General features: G+C 38.9%; 1 protein-coding gene across 2 annotated transcripts in view; it reads right to left on the reverse strand.

Moving 5' to 3' along the window:
* Nucleotides 1-16,271: 16,271 nt before the first annotated feature.
* Ptn (pleiotrophin) overlaps nucleotides 16,272-26,748 on the reverse strand; it is a 95,256-nt gene continuing 84,779 nt past the window's right edge. The window contains exon 5 of one of the 2 annotated variants that reach the window (XM_006505757.4): nucleotides 16,272-17,110. In XM_006505757.4, coding sequence (XP_006505820.3) covers nucleotides 17,055-17,110 — 56 coding nt within the window. In that variant the 3' untranslated portion in view covers nucleotides 16,272-17,054. The remainder of the gene's footprint in view (nucleotides 17,111-26,748) is intronic. The other variant, NM_008973.3, reaches the window with a different exon arrangement.

A 26,748-nucleotide genomic window follows, 5' to 3' on the forward strand; every position in this document is an offset into this window, starting at 1 on the left:
ATTAAAACCTGAGCAGTGAATTATAACTATTTTAGGGAACAAACACCAGGCTCTTCTGTTTCTGCCTTTCCTAGTTATAAATATTTAGTGTCATAGTTACTGGCTGCCTTGTCTATAGTTCAGTTTTTGTACCTAGCAAGGATAACCTATCTAAGGGCTCCATTACCATCTCCTAAATTCTCTGGCATTCTAGTCTATTTGGCCATCCCTCAAACCTTATGGTTATAAAGGTAATTGAAGTTCCTGGGTGTTGACTTTGAAATATCAACACACACTGAATTCCTTTGTGAGGCTGGTATTCCTTCAAGCAGTGTGTTCCTGGTGGCCTGATGGCCTTAGCCACTAGAGTGTTCCTGGGCTCAGAGTACAGCAAAGTTGTCTGAGAAGTTTTTAGTCTCCATATTGTCTGCCCCCTTAACATTGATTCTTTTCCTTCACCCTCTGATTTGAACTCTCCAGCCTTTTTATTTCACTGTTCTATGAATCTTTGCTTTCTCTGGTCTTCTCATACTCTTCCAACAGGGACCTTCCATCCCAGATTCTTGACAAGATGTTAAATCATGTGTCACATCATCAGCATCAGCAACAACAACAAAAGCATACCCTCACCTATCAGGTGTTAACTTTTATGTCCTCTCTAGCGGAAAACCTTATCATTGAATTCTTTCAACCACCATCGAAGCACACCATCATAAAAAGATCATTGTTTCCAGCCATATAACGTACCCTAAGACCAGCACACAGAATGCAAAATGCAGACAACTTAACTTTCAGCTTCTCTACAAATAATGTGTTTGTATCAGAATGTCCCATACTTCAATTGGGACACACTTATACTAAAATTTTAACTGATTACTTGGAATTGAAATTTACCTGGGAATCCTGTATTTTTTTATTGATAATTCTAGTTCCACACATTATAGAATACAGTGCTGACACTACAAAACTGTATTCTCCAAGCTCTCATATTTTAGATTTGCTCTTTAAAAAGGCTCTGCCATCTTCAGCTGAACTAACCAGCTCCAGGCAGTGTTGCAGATGTTGGGTGCAGTAAGTAAGTTGTCCATTAAAATGCAGTGTGTCTTATTGTTTGTTTTTCTGTGAAATATATCCTAATTTTGAGGGAATGGTCTGCGGTTATTAATAAATCTAACACTGTGAGCCCTTATACAAAAGAGGAGCATAGAAAGTAAATGCATATCTAGAGTGTGAAACTATTTGTATAATAATGGCTTGGCGATATTCACTAGAATATTCCACTCAGTTCCAATCAAAGACTATACTTCAGCATTGTTCTATCTATGTATTCATGGAGAAGAATACATGGATGAAAGCATAAGCTATTATTGCAAATTATTTCAAGAATTTTTTAAAGTTTAAAGTTTTTCCTAACATGCTTTTATATTGTTAAATTCATACAAAGAGACATCTCACTGTAACACCAAGTCACGTTTGTAGCTCTGGACGTAGCTTATTTTGTCTTTCTGCTAAATTTATCTCTCTAACCTAAAAAACACTAGAAATTGATACTTAATGTAACAAAAAATTCCAAGGCTCTTGTTTCTTCATTGATATAGGAATCTATGACCTAGCTAGGGGAAAGCCCACTTTCAATTTTCATATTTTTGTGCTTTCTCCAATTGTAAGAAAGAGTGAGTGATAAAGCCACAGTAGCATGCACAATATTTGTGGACTTGCCACTGGCTGAACATACAGTCTCCTACCACATTACAGTGGCTGCAGATGTGCACAAGGGCCATTACCATGCATTGCTACTCCTCACTAGAAAGTCTTATTGAATTGGTTAATAATGAGACTGAGTATTTTGAAACAAAAATCATGCTTTCTCAATATAATAACCATAGAATTTAAATATAATTGGAGCCATTTATAATCAAATATATTTTGAGTTTAATAGACAGTATTCTGTTAAAGACACAGGTTTTCCAAGATAGAAGGTTTATGGAACACAAAAATGCTAAGACTATTTTTCTGTGTTAGATTTGGTTTTTAGCATCCTCCATTCTTTCATCTATCCAATAGCCTCTAATTGCTCCATCTAGTATCCTTCTCTAGGATGCTCATGACCTTGTTACCTAAAGAAGTTGCTAGTACTATGAGTGAATAAGATTTTTACACTTTGCATCCTTCCCATCACCCCTGTTCCTTCACTCTCTCTTGTGTCCATTTTGATTCTTTAAAACTGAACTCCCATTTCTTAGAGCCCACTTGAAAATAAAGGATGCTGATTTTAGAAGATTGCATCTAGAAACAAGGATTATACATGCAAGAGAGATGCCTAAAGGAAGGAAGATATTTGAAGAGGAAACAGCTGAAGAGGGTAAACCAAGCACAGTAGGAAGAACCAGTAACTGGATGGAGAAGACATGAATATGAACCATGGAGGTCAAGGAAACCACAGTTCTGAAGCTGAGAAGAATGTGGAATCCTGGCCTGGAGAATGGATTATTTCTGTGCAATTATCATAAGGTATTCAGAACAGGACTGGACTTATGGTACTGATGGTGTACTGATGAAGGCGGTCAGAAAGAGGAAAACAGACCTTGACTTAAAGAGGTTATAATTATGAGATGACTACAAACTAATTAGTAGAGAATAGGGGAAATTTTGAAGTAAATTAATACTTAATGTCTGGATCAAAGCCTAGGTCTGGTTCCTGGCCCTGGGTTTAATGTGTACATGAGTGAGACAACATAAATTTCTTGCCAACTTTATTATTTTACCAGGTCATATTGAATAGCTGAGTGGAGAAAGGTTTACGAAGCCTCTGATGAGATATGTTCAGGGGAATGTGAGGATGCGAAGGCAGAGAACTTAAAATATGATAACCAGTTATCTCAGAACATCCATTTCCCTGTTTAGGAAGTAGTTACTATATGTGACAGCAGGAAACTGGTGCATGTGGTAGTAAGCTATTGTGATGTTAGATCTCTTGGGATCATGAGAAAACAGTATTGCAGTAATAATAGAAAAGTGGGAAAATCAAGAAAGAGAATAATTGGGCAAACAAACACAAATATAAGGCAGATTCAAATGACCACTTTTTCTCAGTTGGAAATTTTTCATGATTTGCCAAATTAATTCCCCACCTTAACTACTCCACTGGTCAAGCTGATGGTATTAACCATTTATAGGTGAAAGACTAAAATTTTCTGTGTGTAAATACTGTCATTGACTTTGGAGTCTACTGAAACTACAAATGACTCTTCGTTGCTCACCAACCTCCTTTCTTTGCATTCGATTTGTATATAGTTGGAACTCAGGCAAAGATTTCTAGAATTTATTTATTTCAATTTTGATTTTAATATTTCAATTAATTAATTAAAATGGGTATTATTTTACTTCGTTATCACATTCCCTTTATGTGTCTGAGATGTGAGCCCTTCTTTGAAGAATTCTTCCACTCCGTTTCCCTGTGATTCTGGTGGGCTGTCAATCAGAAGACCCTGAGCTTTGGCAATAGGAGAACCATCTGACCCTGGCGAGGCCATCAAAAGTCCCTTTCCCAAAGGGAACATGTCCTGCTGAGACTTAAATTGATTGGAACTTTATTGTGTGAAGAGCTATTAAGATGCCCAGAGTCCTGTTTCTTTCAACTCTCTCATTCCTCTATCTTTCTCGGGGCTTTTATAACTCAATTCCCTGAGCTGATAAATGTACTTATGAGAAAAAATTTTACACACACACACACACACACCCCACTTTAAAACAATAGTTTTCATTGCCTGTGATTAATGAATACTACTTTCTGCAGAAACTGATGCTTACAAACCTTCAGGGAACCACTGCAGTATGGGAATTTATTATTGCACTAAGGTCTTAAAAAATAATGAGATCAACATTACTATTAGACTAATAATATATATTGGAGAATCAGGAGGTAAAATTATTGACTAGGTTGCCTGGAATAGTGAGACTGAAATTCCTAAGAATATGGGAGAATGATATGTTTAATGCTAATGTTTTTTCCTCCAGAGCCTTCCTATGACTGTACCCTAAAGATCTCTTTTGACTAACTGCCATACCACATTGATTAATGAATCAAATTGAGAGTTGTGTCGTGGAGCTTATTAAACTAGAATAGGTCAACTGAGGGTCTTGCCACCTATCTTATATGAACATTGAGGGAAAATATAGAGCATTAGACACCAGTTATATAATCAAGCTCTGAAACCCTTGAACAAATTCTAACCACAATGTCCCTTGTCCCTGTTCATCTTCTGTCCCCCTTGCTTGAGGAAGTAGTGTCCCTCACAAGAGAAACCTAAAGATTCTTCCAGCCCTTGGTCCTCATTGGTACAAGGCTAATTATTACTAGTTCTGCCCATCTCTGAAGCTTTCTCCTCTGGTTTACATTGCTTTATCTATTTGTTCCTCAATGCTTCTGGAATCTTCTAGAAACTGTCATCTAAGAGTTTTTGTAATGACTGCCTTACTCTGTATTTGTTCAATTCTTTCCCAAGGTTGTGGTGAGATTTTAACACCTCTTCTCATCTCTAGGAGTCATCATAGGTCTCATACACACACACACACACACACACACACACACACACACACACACACACACACACACACGCGCGTGCGCGCGCGTGTGTGTGTGTGTGTTTCCACTTCCTCCCTAAACATGTCCCCAGTAGAAGATGATTCTTTATGTGTGTGTGTGTGTGTGTGTGTGTGTTTCCACTTCCTCCCTAAACATGTCCCCAGTAGAAGATGATTCTTTATTAACTTCCTTGTCTAGTTATGTCATTAAAATATTGGCATCCCTTTTGAGACTTTCTCTCATTCAACCATTAGATTTCAATTTAAAAAGTGGCCAGATCCAGTCCTTTGAAGGCTTGGTGGCTTTTGGTTTGAATTTTGGAGTGTTCCATGAGACCATGTATACAGACTAGTTATGCTGATGGCTATCCTGAGGGGAGTGATGTATGGAAAATATAAAGTATTGAGAGCAGCTACACATCCAGTATTCACTCAGAGTCTTCATCTGTTTCTCTGAGCAATGATGGCATTCAGTCCCTCAAGTTAGCATCCCATGGGACAAAAGTCTCATCAATGGGGACAATCATGACATTATACAATGGCCACTCTTTAATACATCAATGTTATGTTGTGCAGCAATTGCTCAGTGTGTCTCCCCCCCCCCCCATAGGAGTATCGATTTCCTGAACATCTACATGCTTGTCATTTTGTTTCTTGTTGAACTCCCAACATCTACAAGAGTGCTTAGTATTTAATACACCTGCAGAATAGATGGATGCATGGATTACATAATGAAATTGAATTAAAATAGCCTACTCATGGTAAGAAATGTATGATTCATGCTTAGAAGAAGAAATACACCCAAGGAGATTTTCAGAAATTAATCTGTATTGTAATTAAAGACTCTTATTTGTTCAAAAAGACTTTGGAATTACACTTCTAAAAAGAAAATAATCTCATTTTGTATATGGTTAGATGTCTTGTTTGGGATATACTTACTTGAAAGTGTGAATTCAACTTTCTATTTTAGGTTAAGTTTCTTTATTAAGTGATTAGTAAACACGTAATATAAACTAGTAAGAAATTCAATTGTAGGCTGTCCTCTCTTTAACTAAAATACTTGAAATGTAGACTGCAATTGAAGCTTCGGTTGAAGTGATCATCTCCAGCTGAGCAGGAAAAGAACATCCATTTCTCAGGCCAAAGGGCAGGCAAGCTGTTCACTGAGTTATCTGGCCTGCTGACCCTAAAAAGAGACGATACAAGGAAAGTTTCTTTTTACTTGTTAAATAGAGCACTTTATTTCACAGGGCATAGGAAATGTCAACACTGGGACTGTATCACAGTATCATTCATGAGGTCACCAATGCCCACAACCACTACATTACTATGGTTGTCTAAAACATTTATAAAACCAACTTGATATGAGTTCACAGTTTAGAAAGAAAACATACTACTGGCATATAGTACATCATGGGAAATAAATGTGCAAGTCTAATGCAGTATGTGAGAAAAGAGTGTAGCCTGACAACAATTATTAGAACTTATCTGTCACATGTGCCAAAAAGTTAAGGGATCTAAAGGGTTTTCAAATAGTTTTCTCGTTAAAAAGAGGCACCTCATCTGGTATAAGCAGATTTCATACTTGTCATGTCTAGGCAGTAAGACAAATTAGATAATTCTATTTTTGATTCTTCTTCTTCTTCTTCTTCTTCTTCTTCTTCTTCTTCTTCTTCTTCTTCTTCTTCTTCTTCTTCTTCTTCTTCTTCTTCTTCTTCTTCTTCTCCCGATTATTATTATTATTTTACTTATTCACTTTACATCCTTCTCATTGACCCCTCCCATCACCCCTTCACCACAATCCCTTCCACCATCTCCTCTCGCCTTCTCCACTGAGTAGGTGGGACCCCCTTTGAAACCCCCCACCTCCAAGCATATCAAGTCTCTGTGAAGCTAGATATTCTCTTCCACTGATGCCAGATAAAGCAGTCCAGCTAGACAAGAATCCTACAGATAATTCTTTTTTTTTCCATTTTTTATTAGGTATTTAACTCATTTACATTTCCAATGCTATACCAAAAGTCCCCCATATCCACCGACCGCCACTCCCCTGCCCGCCCACTCCCCCTTTTTGGCCCTGGTGTTCCCCTGTACTGGGGCATATAAAGTTTGCAAGTCCAATGGGCCTCTCTTTCCAGTGATGGCCGACTAGGCCATCTTTTGATACATATGCAGCTAGAGTCAAGATCTCCGGGGTACTGGTTAGTTCATAATGTTGTTCCACCTATAGGGTTGCAGATCCCTTTAGCTCCTTGGCTACTTTCTCTAGCTCCTCCATTGGGAGCCCTATGATCCATCCATTAGCTGACTGTGAGCATCCACTTCTGTGTTTGCTAGGCCCCGGCATAGTCTCACAAGAGACAGCTACATCTGGGTCCTTTCAATAAAATCTTGCTAGTGTATGCAATGGTGTCAGCGTTTGGATGCTGATTATGGGGTGGATCCCTGGATATGGCAGTCTCTACATGGTCCATCCTTTCATCTCAGCTCCAAACTTTGTCTCTGTAACTCCTTCCATGGGTGTTTTGTTCCCAAATCTAAGGAGGGGCATAGTGCCCACACTTCAGTCTTCATTCTTCTTGAGTTTCATGTGTTTAGCAAATTATATCTTATATCTTGGGTATCCTAGGTTTGGGGCTAATATCCACATATCAGTGAATACATATTGTGTGAGTTTCTTTGTGAATGTGTTACCTCACTCAGGATGATGCCCTCCAGGTCCATCCATTTGGCTAGGAATTTCATAAATTCATTCTTTTTAATAGCCGAGTAGTACTCCATTATGTAGATGTACCACATTTTCTGTATCCATTGCTCTGTTGAGGGGCATCTAGGTTCTTTCCAGCTTCTGGCTATTATAAATAAGGCTGCTATGAACATAGTGGAGCATGTGTCCTTATTACCTGTTGGGGCATCTTCTGGATATATGCCCAGGAGAGGTATTGCTGGATCCTCCGGTAGTACTATGTCCAATTTTCTGAGGAACCGCCAGACTGATTTCCAGAGTGGTTGTACAAGCCTGCACTCCCACCAACAATGGAGGAGTGTTCCTCTTTCTCCACATCCACGCCAGCATCTGCTGTCACCTGAATTTTTGATCTTAGCCATTCTGACTGGTGTGAGGTGGAATCTCAGGGTTGTTTTGATTTGCATTTCCCTGATGATTAAGGATGTTGAACATTTTTTCAAGTGCTTCTCTGCCATTCGGTATTCCTCAGGTGAGAATTCTTTGTTCAGTTCTGAGCCCCATTTTTTAATGGGGTTATTTGATTTTCTGAAGTCCACCTTCTTGAGTTCTTTATATATGTTGGATATTAGTCCCCTATCTGATTTAGGATAGGTAAAGATCCTTTCCCAATCTGTTGGTGGTCTTTTTGTCTTATTGACGATGTCTTTTGCCTTGCAGAAACTTTGGAGTTTCATTAGGTCCCATTTGTCAATTCTCGATCTTACAGCACAAGCCATTGCTGTTCTGTTCAGGGATTTTTCCCCTGTGCCCATATCTTCAAGGCTTTTCCCCACTTTCTCCTCTATAAGTTTCAGTGTCTCTGGTTTTATGTGAAGTTCCTTGATCCACTTAGATTTGACCTTAGTACAAGGAGATAAGTATGGATCGACTCGCATTCTTCTACATGATAACAACCAGTTGTGCCAGCACCAATTGTTGAAAATGCTGTCTTTCTTCCACTGGATGGTTTTAGCTCCCTTGTCGAAGATCAAGTGACCATAGGTGTGTGGGTTCATTTCTGGGTCTTCAATTCTATTCCATTGGTCTACTTGTCTGTCTCTATACCAGTACCATGCAGTTTTTATCACAATTGCTCTGTAGTAAAGCTTTAGGTCTGGCATGGTGATTCCGCCAGAAGTTCTTTTATCCTTGAGAAGACTTTTTGCTATCCTAGGTTTTTTGTTATTCCAGACAAATTTGCAAATTGCTCCTTCCAATTCGTTGAAGAATTGAGTTGGAATTTTGATGGGGATTGCATTGAATCTGTAGATTGCTTTTGGCAAGATAGCCATTTTTACAATGTTGATCCTGCCAATCCATGAGCAAGGGAGATCTTTCCATCTTCTGAGATCTTCCTTAATTTCTTTCTTCAGAGATTTGAAGTTTTTATCATACAGATCTTTCACTTCCTTAGTTAGAGTCACGCCAAGATATTTTATATTATTTGTGACTATTGAGAAGGGTGTTGTTTCCCTAATTTCTTTCTCAGCCTGTTTATTCTTTGTATAGAGAAAGGCCATTGACTTGTTTGAGTTTATTTTATATCCAGCTACTTCACCGAAGCTGTTTATCAGGTTTAGGAGTTCTCTGGTAGAATTTTTAGGGTCACTTATATATACTATCATATCATCTGCAAAAAGTGATATTTTGACTTCCTCTTTTCCAATTTGTATCCCCTTGATCTCCTTTTGTTGTCGAATTGCTCTGGCTAATACTTCAAGTACTATGTTGAAAAGGTAGGGAGAAAGTGGGCAGCCTTGTCTAGTCCCTGATTTTAGTGGGATTGCTTCCAGCTTCTCTCCATTTACTTTGATGTTGGCTACTGGTTTGCTGTAGATTGCTTTTATCATGTTTAGGTATGGGCCTTGAATTCCTGATCTTTCCAAAACTTTTATCATGAATGGGTGTTGGATCTTGTCAAATGCTTTTTCTGCATCTAACGAGATGATCATGTGGTTTTTGTCTTTGAGTTTGTTTATATAATGGATTACATTGATGGATTTTCGTATATTAAACCATCCTTGCATCCCTGGAATAAAACCTACTTGGTCAGGATGGATGATTGCTTTAATGTGTTCTTGGATTCGGTTAGTGAGAATTTTATTGAGGATTTTTGCATCGATATTCATAAGAGAAATTGGTCTGAAGTTCTCTATCTTTGTTGGATCTTTCTGTGGTTTAGGTATCAGAGTAATAGTGGCTTCATAAAATGAGTTGAGTAGAGTACCTTCTACTTCTATTTTGTGAAATAGTTTGTGCAGAATTGGAATTAGATCTTCTTTGAAGGTCTGATAGAACTCTGCACTAAACCCATCTGGTCCTGGGCTTTTTTTGGTTGGGAGACTATTAATAACTGCTTCTATTTCTTTAGGTGATATGGGACTGTTTAGATGGTCAACTTGATCCTGATTCAACTTTGGTACCTGGTATCTGTCCAGAAATTTGTCCATTTCGTCCAGGTTTTCCAGTTTTGTTGAGTATAGCCTTTTGTAGAAGGATCTGATGGTGTTTTGGATTTCTTCAGGATCTGTTGTTATGTCTCCCTTTTCATTTCTGATTTTGTTAATTAGGATTTTGTCCCTGTGCCCTTTAGTGATTCTAGCTAAGGGTTTATCTATCTTGTTGATTTTCTCAAAGAACCAACTCCTCGTTTGGTTAATTCTTTGAATAGTTCTTCTTGTTTCCACTTGGTTGATTTCACCCCTGAGTTTGATTATTTCCTGCCGTCTACTCCTCTTGGGTGAATTTGCTTCCTTTTTTTCTAGGGCTTTTAGATGTGTTGTCAAGCTGCTAGTATGTGCTCTCTCCCGTTTCTTCTTGGAGGCACTCAGAGCTATGAGTTTCCCTCTTAGAAATGCTTTCATTGTGTCCCATAGGTTTGGGTACGTTGTGGCTTCATTTTCATTAAACTCTAAAAAGTCTTTAATTTCTTTCTTTATTCCTTCCTTGACCAAGGTATCATTGAGAAGAGTGTTATTCAGTTTCCACGTGAATGTTGGCTTTCCATTATTTATGTTGTTATTGAAGATCAGTCTTAGGCCATGGTGGTCTGATAGGATACATGGGACAATTTCAATATTTTTGTATCTGTTGAGGCCTGTTTTGTGACCAATTATATGGTCAATTTTGGAGAAGGTCCCGTGAGGTGCTGAGAAGAAGGTATATCCTTTTGTTTTAGGATAAAATGTTCTGTAGATATCTGTCAGGTCCATTTGTTTCATAACTTCTGTTAGTTTCACTGTGTCCCTGTTTAGTTTCTGTTTCCACGATCTGTCCTTTGAAGAAAGTGGTGTGTTGAAGTCTCCCACTATTATTGTGTGAGGTGCAATGTATGCTTTGAGCTTTACTAAGTGTCTCTAATGAATGTGGCTGCCCTTGCATTTGGTGCGTAGATATTCAGAATTGAGAGTTCCTCTTGGAGGATTTTACCTTTGATGAGTATGAAGTGTCCCTCCTTGTCTTTTTTGATAACTTTGGGTTGGAAGTCGATTTTATCCGATATTAAAATGGCTACTCCAGCTTGTTTCTTCAGTCCATTTGCTTGGAAAATTGTTTTCCAGCCTTTCACTCTGAGGTAGTGTCTGTCTTTTTCCCTGAGATGGGTTTCCTGTAAGCAGCAGAATGTTGGGTCCTGTTTGTGTAGCCAGTCTGTTAGTCTATGTCTTTTTATTGGGGAATTGAGTCCATTGATATTAAGAGATATTAAGGAAAAGTAATTGTTGCTTCCTTTTATTTTTGTTGTTAGAGTTGGCATTCTGTTCTTGTGGCTGTCTTCTTTTTGGTTTGTTGAATGATTACTTTCTTGGTTGTTCTAGGGCGTGATTTCCGTCCTTGTATTGCTTCTTTTCTGTTATTATCCTTTGAAGGGCTGGATTTGTGGAAAGATATTGTGTGAATTTGGTTTTGTCGTGGAATACTTTGGTTTCTCCATCTATGGTAATTGAGAGTTTGGCCGGGTATAGTAGCCTGGGCTGGCATTTGTGTTCTCTTAGTGTCTGTATAACATCTGTCCAGGCTCTTCTGGCTTTCATAGTCTCTGGTGAAAAGTCTGGTGTAATTCTGATAGGCCTTCCTTTATATGTTACTTGACCTTTCTCCCTTATTGCTTTTAATATTCTATCTTTATTTAGTGCATTTGTTGTTCTGATTATTATGTGTCGGGAGGAATTTCTTTTCTGGTCCAGTCTATTTGGAGTTCTGTAGGCTTCTTGTATGATCATGGGCATCTCTTTTTTTATGTTTGGGAAGTTTTCTTCTATAATTTTGTTGAAGATATTAGCTGGCCCTTTAAGTTGAAAATCTTCATTCTCATCAATTCCTATTATCCGTAGGTTTGGTCTTCTCATTGTGTCCTGGATTACCTGGATGTTTTGAGTTAAGATCCTTTTGCATTTTGTATTTTCTTTGACTGTTGTGTCGATGTTCTCTATGGAATCTTCTGCACCTGAGATTCTCTCTTCCATTTCTTGTATTCTGTTGCTGATGCTCGCATCTATGGTTCCAGATCTCTTTCCTAGGGTTTCTATCTCCAGTGTTGCCTCACTTTGGGTTTTCTTTATTGTGTCTACTTCCCCTTTTAGTTCTAGTATGGTTTTGTTCATTTCCATCACCTGTTTGGATGTGTTTTCCTGTTTTTCTTTAATGATTTCTACCTGTTTGGCTGTGTTTTCCTGCTTTTCTTTAAGGGCCTGTAACTCTTTAGCAGTGCTCTCCTGTAATTCTTTAAGTGACTTATGAAAGTCCTTCTTGATGTCCTCTATCATCATCATGAGAAATGTTTTTAAATCTGGGTCTAGATTTTCGGTTGTGTTGGGGTGCCCAGGACTAGGTGGGGTGGGAGTGCTGCGTTCTGATGATGGTGAGTGGTCTTGATTTCTGTTAGTAGGATTCTTACGTTTGCCTTTCGCCATCTGGTAATCTCTGAAGCTAGCTGTTTTAGTTGTCACTGTTAAGAGCTTGTTCTTCAGGTGACTCTGTTAGCCTCTATAAGCAGACCTGGAGGGTAGCACTCTCCTTAGTTTCAGTGGGCAGAGTATTCTCTGCAGGCAAGCTCTCTTCTTGCAAGGCAGGTACCCAGATATCTGGTGTTGGAACCAGACTCCTGGCAGAAGTTGTGTTCCACTCACTAGAGGTCTTAGGATCACGTGTGGAATCCTGTGTGGGCCCTTGCGGGTGTCAGGCGACTCAGCTGGCAAGGTAGCCCGGGGCTCGAGTGGAGTGGAAGGGGTTTGTGCCCCAGATCAAGCCCGGGTAGCCTGCTTCCCTATGTACCGCAGTCTCAGGTTCCACACGATTGGATTGGGGCAGGCGCTGTGTTCCACTCACCAGAGGTCTTAGGATCCCGTGGGGAGTCCCGTGTGGGCCCTTGCGGGTGTTGGGCAAGACTCTGCTGGCAAGGTAGCCTGGGGCTCGAGTCGAGCAGAAGGGACTTGTGCCCCAGATCAGGCCCGGGTAGCCTGCTTCCCTATGTACCACAGTCTCAGGTTCCACACGATTGGATTGGGGCAGGCGCTGTGTTCCACTCACCAGAGGTCTTAGGATCCCGTGGGGAGTCCCGTGTGGGCCCTTGCGGGTGTTGGGCAAGACTCTGCTGGCAAGGTAGCCCGGGGCTCGAGTCCTACAGATAATTCTTTACTAGATCTTTATTGTTTATTATATATGAACTCTCAATGTTTCACTGATATGTTCTCCTCATATAGAAACTGAGAGTATTTTTTCCAAAGACTGTTTTTGAAGAATACTGATTCATTATCATTAGGTAGAACTTACTTGAGCACCATGATAGATAGATAGATAGATAGATAGATAGATAGATAGATAGATAGATAGAATACATCTCTTTGTCCCCTTTACTTGAGTCCCATGAAGTGCTACCTGACTTCTAGAATGATGCCCAGTGCTATGTCCTTAGGCATTATATTCAGTTTGTGTTGCTCATAGTTTTAAAGGACCGGTCCAATAATTCTGAGCCCCTGAAGATAAGAATCCTGTACACTTACCTTCTAGTAATACAGTTCTTATGGGTGAAAATAACAGTATATGAAGAATTGTTCATATATTCTTATGTTCAAGTTTGTGTTCATTTTTCACTGTTAGTTTTCCTGGGCTTCAATACCTGGGATTTGTGACAACATTCCCACTTAAGTAAATACTAAATTAGATATTCTATTTTACTCACATTAAAAGGGTAGTTTGATATATAACAAGCTCATTGCGTTTTAATGTCAACATTAGAGATCCCCATCTTTCCTATTACGTGTGTGTGTGTGTGTGTGTGTGTGTGTGTTTAATGAAGGTTCTAATAGTTTTCTCATTAAAAGGTGGAGCAATATCTTGTATAAGCAGATTTCATACTTGTCATGACTAGGCAGATTCAGTGATGGTTAGAGATGTAGGTGCCAAAAAAGATTATTGTGGGGACTTTGAGGTAAGTCCCAAAAGAAGATTCAGAGTAAAGTGTTTGAGTCTAAGTGTATTCTCTTTGTTTCAGCTATAGGTTTATCACACAAGAGCTGGTATACTCAAAGGAGCAGTGTATCAAGAGGGCATTTTACAAGGGGTCATGTTGTAACCAAAGACAATCTGCATCTCTATGCCTGAAGACAAAGGGAGGAGGTGATGGAGGGTGGTGAGAAAAATCCCACACACAAACACACACTATCAGAGAGAGGGGAGAGAGGGAGAGAGAGGAAGGGAGAGACGGAGAGGGACTGAGAGAACCTGAAAAGTGCCAAGAACTTAATTCTTGGTTCAGCTGAAGCCCATGACCCACCTATTTAGTAATCTTCCCATGGGAAAATCTCAGAGATAAATTCACTGAGATCATTCTGGGACTGTATAGAGCTGCGGTGTTTTCATAATTGCTCTTTCCACACCTGTTAGGAACAGGATCAAATGTTCAGGATCACTCAGAGAGTTGGAGGATCAGTACAACCTACTGGTTAGGGAACCGTTCTGTTCCATGGGAAGTTGTATTTTTACCAGGGTTCTGGCAAAGGTGCTTTGTGTCTTCCTAATTATAGGATGCAAGTTACTTGTTTAAGTGTTTGAGGACATGAAGATGGCTTCCTTACATTTCTCTTTCCATCTTTCAATAACAATGAATTTGGAAATATCATTGATAAAAAAAAATGGAGACACTTGGAGAAGGCATTTTCTTGGCACTGTGTGCAGTAAGTGGCCATCTGTTTCTTTCCTATCTGTGAGAACCACTGATTTGGGGAATGGCTTCTCATACCAGTTCAGCACTTCTGTGCAACTTCACAAGATAGGCAAAGTTCTCAAAGTTTAAGGAACGTTGAATGTCATATTCTGTGTGAGGGTAATTACCATTGTAACCCCACTTTTTTTTTCTTTTTGGCAATGTGTCTGGGAGCTGGTATATAGTATCCCGAGAGTCCTGGATTACATGGCAGAGAACCCTGTCTCCTTGGAATCCCGCCTTGTCCTAGAGCTAAAGGAGCACGCCGCAGTTATTTACAGGGATGCTTTTCCCTTGGGAGATCCTGTTCCAGTTCACCTTAATTCATTATTGATTCATGGTCTGTTGCTTTGGCTTACAAGATGATGAGTGACAGCACTAGTCTGGATTCTAACCAAATTTGTTGCAGACTCTTTCATCATCCTACCATTCTGCTGTCAAAACCCCACATGAGACACTGCTTTTCTACCCTCTCTCCCATTCATCCCCATGAGTACCTTTTCCTGTTAAGGCCAGCACATAAAAGGAATGCATTTACTATTCATGTTTCTGTCAGTTGCACTTTAAAAGGTGCTCTGATTTTATTAGGCACCAATACCTAAGATGCCTACAAGTTTATCCTTTTTAAATTCCCCACTGGCAGCTAGCTTTGACTTGGGGCTGAAATGGACCTTTCAGCATTTCTAGCTCAGGTAGATTCTTGGACAAGATGGCCATCACAGTTTAGCTGTGGATACCTTAGACTGCAGCATCACAGCCGTGGTGTGTGTGTGTGTGTGTGTGTGTGTGTGTGTGTGTGTGTGTGTGCGCGCGCGCGCGCGCATGCATGCATGAACACAGTGTGGGTGTGTGCACAGTGTGGGTGTGCAATGCTACCATCTCTGAAACTGACACTGTAACAGTGTAACATTCTTGGTATATAGGCGTTTGCTCATTGAATCTTATTACCTTAGGATCAATGGTGACTCTGTCACAACTTTGCAGCCACACTCAGGAACTTGCCAAAGACTTAGGTTCTCTGAAACACAGGCCTATGGGTTGTTCACTCAGGACTGAACTTTAAGGTCTGAAGAGGAGGGAGCCCTCAAGTTCCTTGGCATGTGTGGTAGATAACAGAGTAGAAATTCAAATTCTTAGTTTCTGGAAACTAAGTGTAACTATCAGTTTGTACTTTGTTCCTGTGATCTTGATTTGTTTTGTATCATGCCAGCCCAAACTCATCAAAGAGATGAACTCTTTTCTCTGGCATTAAACACCAGACTAATTGAAATGTGTTGAACTCCATAACGAAATACTCAATATCGATTCAAGTCTAGTATCTTTATCTAAAATGCTTGAAATGAAGTGCACCAGGATTTTATTTTATTTTACTTTGATTTGTCTGCACAAAATGAGGTGTCTCATGGATGGGATCTGACACTAAACATTGACTTGATTTGATTCTTATACACCATGTACATATAATTCTAGGCAAGTTTGTGCAACATGATTCTATACGCCTGCACTTTGACGCTGAGTATCCCTAGGATCGAGAGTGGAATCTTCCACGTGTGAGGTCAAGTCTGTGCACAAAACTGCCTGGGCTTTGGAACATGTCAGATTTGGCATTTAGGGGTTCTCAGCCTGTATGAGTTCCTAAAGTATGAAAGAAAACGAAAAAGAAGGAAGAACCTTTGAGTCACACTTTATGCCCATAAAGAATTTAACTAGCCGCCATGATGGATTTTCCCAACAGAGTTGGCAAAGGAGAATTACAATAAGAAATCATTGTACACAAAGCACATTTAATTCAGCATCACTTGTTTTATTTTCCTAGATTTTTTTCCTCAGATGTAAAAATAATTTCATCAAGAAAACAAATGTTTTTCTGCCAAAGTGAAAGGATTTCATGTTTCAATCTTATCTTAAAAAAAAAAAAAAAACAAAGATCAACATTTCACTACATCGTTGCTCTGCCTCTCTCCTCTCAGTCTGCAAACTTTCAAAGAAAATATCCACTGGCAGAAAACAATGCATTTCTCTCCAATAGAATGATTTATATTTTATTGCTGCTTTATTTAGTGTGTATTTTTTTTCTGATTTGGGAAAAAAAGTCTAGGTGAAAATCTATCTAACAAGAGAAGTAGTTTACATGGTTGTAACATTTAAATTGATGCACAAGAGAAAACATGTAAAAAAGAAAAAAGATTTAAATGTGAAATATCACATAACTTCAAAAACCAAACCAAACCAAAATGAAACAAAACAAAATAACAACACCAAAAAACTTACCTCAATCCTACCTCCTATTATGTACTACAGAGTTCAACTTCCTAAATAGTATTACAATCCTTTATTATAAGCCCCTACTGGTACTATGGTATACATTAAAAAAAACAAAAACAAAAACAAAAACAAAAAAACCACTACTACAAAAACATTTCTTTTCTCTTTGTTTTTGCCTATCATGTACTTAAGCTACAGATAACTGTTGAATAAAAAGCCTACAGTAGGTATAAATGGAATAATTAACTGATCCTGTTTGCTGATGCCCTTTTCCTGGTCCACAGACGGTGGCGTCTTTTAATCCAGCATCTTCTCCTGTTTCTTGCCTTCCTTTTTCTTCTTCTTTGACTCCGCTGCAATTTAAAAGAGAGAGAGAAGAAAATAATGTCAAGGTACTAACTAATATGATAGGAAAGCCATTTTTCTTAGAATTGGCCAAGGTCAACAGACAAGGTATTTGCTCTTGATAAGTTGTCAGTGTGTGTGAGCATGTGCCCACAGATGAACTAGAGAAGTATCTATAAGGATAAGCAAGATCACAGTCTACCCATGTACATAGCTGAACGTGCTTGTTATCTTGCTGGCTGTCTCTATTTGGACTATCAAACATCATGTGAGGGTCCTCTTAGAAACATATGCAGTAGGTTGGCCTCACTTGGGAGACCAGGCTTCTTCGTGATGGAAGTCTTCGGGATGTCTGCTTAGTTCCATTTCTTCTCCCAGTCCCTCCACTGAAACAGTCATCAGCATTCACTTGGTTTATTTCCTTCTGAGCAAACAGTTAGAAGTGTTTACAGTCTGGGTTTCACCCACTGATAATAGATTCAGGCAGCTCTTTATAGGAGAATTATGGACCATATAGTGTGTAGTCTGATGGAGTTTTGTTTAGAGGGTCATCTAGAGTTGGGTAAAACACAAGGAGGTTATCAACCTGCTTTATACTAGATCCACTAACCTATGAGGATTTGTGCCAAATGACCCCACAATTTTTTCTATTCAGTCTTCTTACTGTCTCTCTTTTCCTGATAATGAGAACCTAGTGGGTCACATTTGGAAGGTTAACATTGTTTTCTTAGAGAAAGGCCTGAATAAACTCTGTAGGTAAAGCCCATTTCATTTCAGTAGTCTTGCAAGGTGACCACCATAAAAAGAAGGGTTGATTTGAGCACAAGGGTCCCCACTCATTGCTTCATGATGGCCATACAGTGGCCACTCAGCAGAGCATTAAGAGCCAGAAGGATCCAGACACTGATGTGTAACAGTAGAGCACCTTAGTTAACATTGAACAGAACCAAGTGGCATGGAATGACAAATGTTAATTCATATGCCAGACTGGAACTTTTCCCTACCTGAACTGAAGTTGTAAGGCATAGATGTTTGCCAGGAAATGAGCACCTGTGAAAGATGTGAGACAAAGGGCTACCTGCTAGATGTTCTATCTCTTCAGTGATGCCTAAGGGACATCTCTGCTCCATACATTTTAAATGAAATATGGGCTTGTGTAAATGATAAAAAAACAAACACACATTAGCTACACCCTGATAGTTTAGCTTCCTGGGATTGCAAATCTCCATCCATCCCTTAGCTGATGATTAAGTTCATAGAGGGTAGAGTTCTTAGTTGGAATAGAGATATGAGGTGATAGTGGTTCTGAAAAAAAAATAACAAAAACTATGTTTGCACATTTGGATTAGAGATGCCATTGTATTTACAATAAGCTGAGAAGTGTTTATAAAATCCTAAGACCTTCCAACAAAATGGTAAGATTTTTAAATACCTCCTATTGCTATGAATCATAAGTATAAACCCTATCATTATTATGGTCTCTGAACTAATAGAATTACTGCAAAGTATACCAACTACCAATAGGAAAGACAAGGAAAATGAGAAGAATGGGGGGAATTAATACAAGCTATATCACAACACATCCTGGGCCATCTTTTTTTTTCCATGCAGAAACATAGCAACTTTTGTTAAGAGCACACTAAAAGGCAAGTGCTGTCTTACAGAACTGTTCCATGTCAATGCCCGATGTACATCAGCCCTGTGTGGGGGAAATCAGTCCACTTGCATCTGTTTCCTGCCAATTGGCAAAAATAAAACCTGCCTCCTCACTGGAAACTATTGGGAGTACTGAATGTCATGATGACCTCTAAGATCCCACCTCGCTACAACTGCCTCCCAAACGTTCATTGTTTTTTTTTTTTTTTCAATGAGAAATGAATAGGCATGCTATCTCAACTATCGATCAGATGATCAGATGTAGCTTGAGATCTACATATGCAATAGAGGAAGGAACACAACTGTGTCTTCAAAGTACTGGTATTACAAAAGTTTTTTTTTAATTGTTTTGGGGATTGCTCTATGTGTATCTTTTACACTTTAAGTATTTTATGGTAACGTTTATGTTGATAATTATGCCATTGATCATGCCTATGGCCAGTTTTTCTTGCTAATTTACAGCAAATACACAGCAGATTCCTATGCTATAAAAGAGAGAGTATCCACAAGGAAAATTAATTACTAAGAAGAAAAATGTTTATGTATACTATGCAGTATGAAAAAAAAGATAATTTCTTCTGAGGTATTTCATAATTCTTAGAAATATTAATAACTTTGTTTTGAAACATGAGTGCATGTAAACAATCTAGAAGCATTTACATGTCAACAGGAGTTATTAATCATTTCACAATATGGAAATATGATTATTGGCAAGTTCTATTTATACTTCTTCCTATTGTTCCTATTGTTTTTATTAGGAAGGTACTGAAAGTTGTTGAGTACAAGAAAGATGGTTCAGTGGTTAAAGTATTTGCTGCTCTTGCAGTGGATATAGGTTAAGTTCCCAGCACCCAGACAGCAGTACACAATCATCCATAACTCCATTGCCAGGGAGCTGATGCCTCTTCTGACCACGTGGACATCAGACACATGCATGGTTCACAAAAGACATGTAGACAAAACACTCATACACATAAAATAAAAACAAATAAATCTAAAAATATCCATTGAATCTACTTTCTTTGCCACTTGTATAAACTCTAAAACATAACCAAGTAGTATTCCCTAATATTAAATAAAGTATCCCATTTTTAAACATTTCTTCATTTTTAATTCATTTGGATTGCTGTCATCATATCTTGTTATTTTTGCCTTCAAATCAAGATGCATTTAAATTTTTTGTCTAAGTATGGATTATTGGGAAATGATGCACTAGAAAGAACAATAAGGTGTTTTAAAGCTCCACATCTGTATTGGCAACTTAACTGCTTGTAAATTCTAATCTAAACTCTTATCAGTGGTTTCTATGGAATCCTATCACAGTGGATTTGTTTCTCAAAGCTGAATAACCAAAGGCCATGAATCATCTCTTCCTCTTCTCTCCACAGATGTTTAGGAACAACTGCTATGCAGTTGTCAGAATAAACTTCTACTCTGTTTTCTGTATCAGGAAAATCTGAGAGAAATGGGGTCAGAAGACAGCCCTAAGAGAGCGATAACCATTAAAAGACTTTAAGAACCAATATTTCCCACTGAGTGGAAGAGTTAAGTATTCTGGACTGGGTTTGTCTCCGTTCTTAGCAAAAATGACAGGAAAGAAGAAGGACCATATGGTGGTTTTAATAGGAATAGCTTCCATAGGCTTATATATTTGAATGCTTGGTAACTAGGGAGTGGATATATTTCACAGGGATCAGGAAATGTAGCCTTGTTGGAATAGGTGTGGTCTTGATGGAGAAAGTGTGTCACTAGGGATGAATGTTGGGGTTTCACATGCTCAGTCCAGGTCTAGTGTCTCTCTCTTTCTACAATATGTAGATCCAGATGTAGAACTCTCAGCTCCTACAGCACCATGTCTGCCTGCACACCGCCATACTTCCTGCCATGACAATGAACCAAATCTCCCAAACTGTAATCTCCAAGTAAATGCTTTCCCTCCTAAGAGTTGCAGTGATCATGGTATCTCTTCACAGCAGTAGAACACTGCCAACAACTAGCCGTGAGAAGAATGAAGAGGGGTTAATATGAGGCATATTATATGGTTCTTCTATCTCACATGGCTGCAGGGAACTGAGAAGAAATGATGTCAAATATCAGCCTCTGTTTCCTGTTGGCTTGAGCTAAGTAGCTTTGATTCAGTAAAGCAGTGGGAGAAATCAATGACAATAATATAAATAAGTAATTCTCTTCTTCTTAGGGATAAAATAAAAGACCCAAACATATGCACACTGCCCGTTAAGAGCTCAGGAGAATACTGAGTTTGCTTTGTGAACACAGTTCAGTAAATGACAGGAACTCACCAATGGTACAAGAGCCTATCACTATACAGAAAAAGCATAGTGTATGTGAATCTGGGAGCCTGGTTATCATCAATATCCTTTCTATGCTTGGTGAGCATATTTAAAACAACTCACTGACACTTAAGAACAAGCTACCTCACTCAAAAGACATGTATGATTCCGCACACTGCATCTCAAAACTAATGCTGAGATTTGTGGAATCATGACTGCATGACTCTTTTCTCTATCTTGATCCAGGTTCAAGTTGCTCAGGCTGTCCAAAATGATGACGTTCAATAAATCTTCACATAGTTCCAGTTAGGTTGGATAATTTAAATATTGTTAAATCCTAAAATATATTAGAAACTAAACTATCACAAAGTAATATAGTAAATAATGTAGTCTCTGTTAATATGTTTAATAATGTATAATCTATTAAATAGTGTACAGAGTGGTACAATACAGAAAGATTATTTGCGGCAACCAAATAGAAGTAAGTTAATCAAAGTCCATAAAGAGGTTAGGTAACCAAAAGAACTCATGCACCTCTCAGTAGACTATTGTATACAAATAATCAAATGGCAATAAATAGTGTGAATTGATAATAGTGACAAATAAAATATTACAAGCCAAGTTTACTTGTACAGTTTAAGATTTCCTTTCTACAAGCATCCCAGTCTCTTTTCCCTCCCAATTTCCCACATCCTTTTGGGAGTGGGGTAGATGAGGTCTTCATTGCTTTCTCAGTGATTTTCGAATGCATTTCTATGCACAGTCAGTGCAAGAGAAAAGTCAGTTGAACAATGGTGTGTCAGGGACACTGACTGGCTTAACACTTGGGTATACCGGGTAGAAAATGGAAACATATAATTATTATTTCACTATCTTTCTTGCATAATTGTCATATCTTAACCACACCTAATCACTAGCAGAGATGAGAAATAAATATTTGGCTTTCTCCTTTTCAGCAAGTCTCTTTTTACCTTCCTGAGTCTGTGGGCCAACATTATGGTCTTACACTTAGCAGTGGCTTCCCTACTGACTTCTTCCACCCCGACACAATAGAGAAGACATGTCAATATTTAATATCCTATTTCTGAAATGAGGACTCAGAACATTTGCCATGTTATAGGTGATAGGTAATTATATAGATTGGTTCTGGTAGAAATGCCACATTTCCAATGAGCTCATCACAGTTTTCCACTGCCATACCCGCTAATACTTTAACATCATGTGACCAGTGGAGAAAAAAAAATGTGATTCACAAAATGAGAAGTTTAAACTTTAGGATGTGAAGATTTTTGCATACTAAAGTATAACGTGAATAATTGTTCCTTGTATGCTTCCATATGGATTTTTCTTGGCTTACAAAAAATTATAGACATGGAGTCTTGAGGAAGAGGGAGAGGAAGGATTGTAGGAGCCAGACATCATAAGATAACCCACGGAGGGCTAGAAAGATGGCTCGGTGGTTAAGAGCATTGACTGCTCTTCCAGAGGTCCAGAGTTCAATTCTCAAAAATCACACGATGGCTCACAATGATCTGTAATGGGATCTGATGCCATCTTCCGGTGTCTGAAGAGAGCAATAGTGTGTGTGTGTGTGTGTGTGTGTGTGTGTGTGTGTGTAATCTTTTAAAAAAAAGAAAAGATGAAAAGAAAGAAAGAAAACCTACAGAATCAACTAACCTGGGACAATAGGGACCCACAGAGACTGAACTGACAACCAGGGGACCTGCAGGGGGCTGACCTGGGTCCTCTGTATATGTTACACTTGTGGAACACCTAACATTGGGAGTGGAAGCTGTCTTTTTGCTCCTTTTGGGACCATTTTCCTCCTGCTGAGTTGCCTTGTCCAGCCTTAATATGAGGACAGGCGGCTAGTTTTACTGAAACTTGATACGCCATGCTTGGTTGATATCCATGGGAGGTCTTCCCTTTTCTGCATAGGAAAAGAGGAGGAGTATATGGGGATAGAAGGTGGAGGGGGACTTGGAGCAGATAAGGAGGGGAAACTCTGGTCAGGATATAATATATCAGTGAAGAGTAAATATAAATTATTTTTTTAAAAAGTTATAGACCTCGATGAAATGAAGGCTAAATGTGTTACACTAAATCTATGCTTAAATCCCAATCATTGTATCTCTTGTTATCAATATATCTGGAAACAGAGGCTTTGAAAGATTAATTAAATTAAAATGTAACCTGACTCTGGTGACTAGCATTGATAGAAGAGACAATAAAAGCACAATGAGAACATAGGAGAATAGCATCCATCTACAAGCCAATTGTAGAGGTGTCAGAAGACAGCAGTCTATGAAGACCTTGATTTTTTCAGTCTAGCCTCAAGAAACATGAAGTAAATGCATGCATGTTTATTAAGGTACTGAGTTTGGAATGTTTTCTTATAGTACCACTAGGAAACTAAAATACCACTGAATTAGTGTCAGGCCAGTTAATGTATGTATAGCCTTAAGATCTGCTATAGAGTGAAAATATATGCTTCTTGCTTATTTCAGAAGAAATTTTATTGTAAACATATCTAATTGGTATTGTGAACAACAGAGTCTGGTGCTGAAAAGATGGATCAACAGGCAAAGTGCTCGTTGCAAGAGTACAAACACATGAGCTTGGGTGAGCTTTGTACGGCTGGGCTCTGCAGTGTGTGTCTGTAGTCCCAGCATAGGTTATGTTGGAAACACAGGCAAAGCATAGAGGCTCACTAACAAACCAGCCTAGCCTAACTGGTGATCCTGATTCAGTGAGAGATCCTGTCTAGGCAAGGTAGAGAAGCTAATGAAAAAGACACCTAACCACAACCCCCCATCTATTACATGCACACATATACATATGCATGTGTACACATAAGCACATTAAAATCAAAAGAAGCATACAGAAAGGGAGAATTGGAACTACTAAATGTTTTCTGCCATGTGTAGAATCCAGATCTATGTATGTAGGCATATGATTTATGACATGAAAGCAAGAGAGACTATTTGAGGGTGGGATGTGACAAGAAAGAGATAGGAAAGGTGACAATGGAGATAGCAAGTGAGATACGCAAATCACAGTGCCACGTGTGTATGAAAACACCACAGTCAAATCTATTACTTTGTATTTAACTCTCAATATTCACACTAGAAAATGTCAGAATTTTGTGTTCACTAATATTCACACAAACACATGACATTAGTCTTGTATAGCCATCTCCATGCTGGCACTCCTTGTTCCAAGCAGACGAGACTCAAGTAACCATCTGTAGCACAACAAACACTAGACCTTAATCACCCTCCCTGAATCTTTCACATTCTCTTGACAGCACCCTTCACAGCCGCTGAATTTATTATTCTTGTGTGTCTAGATGAAAGACTGAAAAATAGGAGCTTCTATTTTTCTTTCCAGAATGAAAATAGGTTTAGATTGTCTTACAGAGTGAATATTATGAACACTTTAATATGTGTTCTGTATGTCTAAGCAGGACACCACAGGAACACTTTCACCTGCTCCCAGCCTTTGGATTTCTGGTGAGCTTTTCCATGAATAATGCTTACTCTTCTAGAAAAAGCCTTTGTTTATTCTCTTTCCTTTTGCTGCCTCTGTGTGCTGAACACCAGCCAGTCTGCTTTGATTTCCCCACAGGCTCCCGCCAGCTTTGCATCAGTGCAGAGCTGAGTGGGCCAGCTGGGAGTATGGAGGAGTCCCTCCTGACAGCACTTGTTACCAGGACAGCTGTGCCTCACATCCTGGACAGGCAACAGCGCCTGCACAGATCCCACAGCAGAGCAGAGACAACCTGGTTCTGCCTGGGAGGCCACTGGTATGGCAGGATGGCATGATCTACTGCGCCTCACTGTAGGCCCCTAGTTGGATAAATACAGAACTGAAAGTCATCATTTGGTTTTAATGCAATTACTATGCAAGGAGAAACTTTAAGCCAGGAATTGTTTAATAGGACTCAATCATAAATGGCTCCAAATAGATGTGTCTGGCTGTTTTGAATTATCACAAAACAAAACAAACAAACAAACAAAAAAACCAAAAAGAAAAACAGATTATTGATTTCATTTTTATAAATCTTATATTTTAAAAACTTCTTCTGGGAGTTCTTGGTGTGGAAATCTCAATGTTTGTTTCAAGCTTTGCCATTCACTGACAGAGTAAACTTAAACAAATTGTAACTCCTAGACTGTAAAATATGGTAAAACATCTTTGAGCTGCTGTGAGGATTAAGAGAGACAAGCCATGTTGATGAATTAGCACAACACTTGTCATATATCAAATATCCAATGAATTAAACTGCTTTTATGATATTCGGGAAATGCCAATAAGCTACAAAGAACACAAGAATTAATTCTTGATTCAGAAATTAGAAGGAAGAAATAAAAATCCTTTGGGGAGGAAAACCCCAGGATCCTCAGCACAATAAGTTTTTACTATGAACATTGTTCTATTTTGCTGTCATCCTTAATACTAATTATTATATAGTGCTCTGTGTGCACGGCTAATGAGCCTCCCAAGTGTGGAATTTATCCAAGGAGATGAAAGCAGACATCGAGTAGAGTAAACACCACACATATTTATAGTTCCTTGTCCTTAGGTCTCCCTTTGCAAATATAGGACCAAAATTTCTTGAGTAAGGACAAGATCTAAACACTCAAGAGACCCTTCTTCCTGGTGAGCTTTGAGCAGTGGTATCTCAGCAGAGACTGGAAATCAGGGCATGAACAGCCTATGTGAGCCAGGCCAAGACAGTATAGCTATATATATATATCCTCCATTCTTTTATCCATTCATTCTGGACAAGCCCCATTCACTTATCTCCTGAAGCCTGGAAGATTGGCTTGACTGGTGCAGAGCACATGGACAATGTGTGGAGCAAAGATCAGAAAAAGTCCAGGCAGGAAGGTTCTTGTGAAGGCTGGTAACGATTTAGGTTGTATCTGGAATGCATTACCACTTTTGTATAGGAATCATGGAATCTTGGTTGGAATCTACATAGAGAAGGACCACTTGGAATACAAGAGATCCAGACTCAAACTACTATGTGTGTGTATGTCCCCAGCTCTGCTTATGAAGATGGGATCCCGTCCTAAGTACCTAACATCTCTAAAGCTTTGGCTTCCCCATCTGTGCAACTGGATGTTGCAGGATACACTTTAGGACTTTATGCTTCTCCAGGGGTATCATGTATACACACTTCACTAAGCTATGAACTGCAAGAGTAAGTAACTCATGGCTACAGTTACTTCTGCAGTCACCACAAGTCTTCTGAAAGAAGAGATTTTGAGCCATCTTAAAGTTGGTCATGGTGGTACTCTACCATGCAATACTACCATTAAGGAGAGTAAGGCAAGAGGATTGTGAACTCAGGGCCAAACTGAGTACACAGTGAGTTCTAGGCCACTATGACCCACACAGTCATATGGCTTACAAACAAACAATCAAACAAACAAAAATCCTATATCAACAGAAAGCAGGAAAATCATCTCAAAAATCCTGCACATTTATCAAGCATATCACCTAGAGTCTGCATTTTCATTTTGTCTTTTAAAATAATATTTCCCTTATATTTTGAGAATTTCATGTATATGTACAACATTTCACCATTTCATCTTAACAGCAAGGCTATGTGGTATTTACTGTCAGCATTTGAAGGACAAAACATATCACTTTGACATGAAGGAACAGAAGCAGACATTGAATTGGGTATA

Source organism: Mus musculus, chromosome 6, assembly GCF_000001635.26.
Source record: "Mus musculus strain C57BL/6J chromosome 6, GRCm38.p6 C57BL/6J".
Classification (NCBI taxonomy): Eukaryota; Metazoa; Chordata; class Mammalia; order Rodentia; family Muridae; genus Mus; species Mus musculus.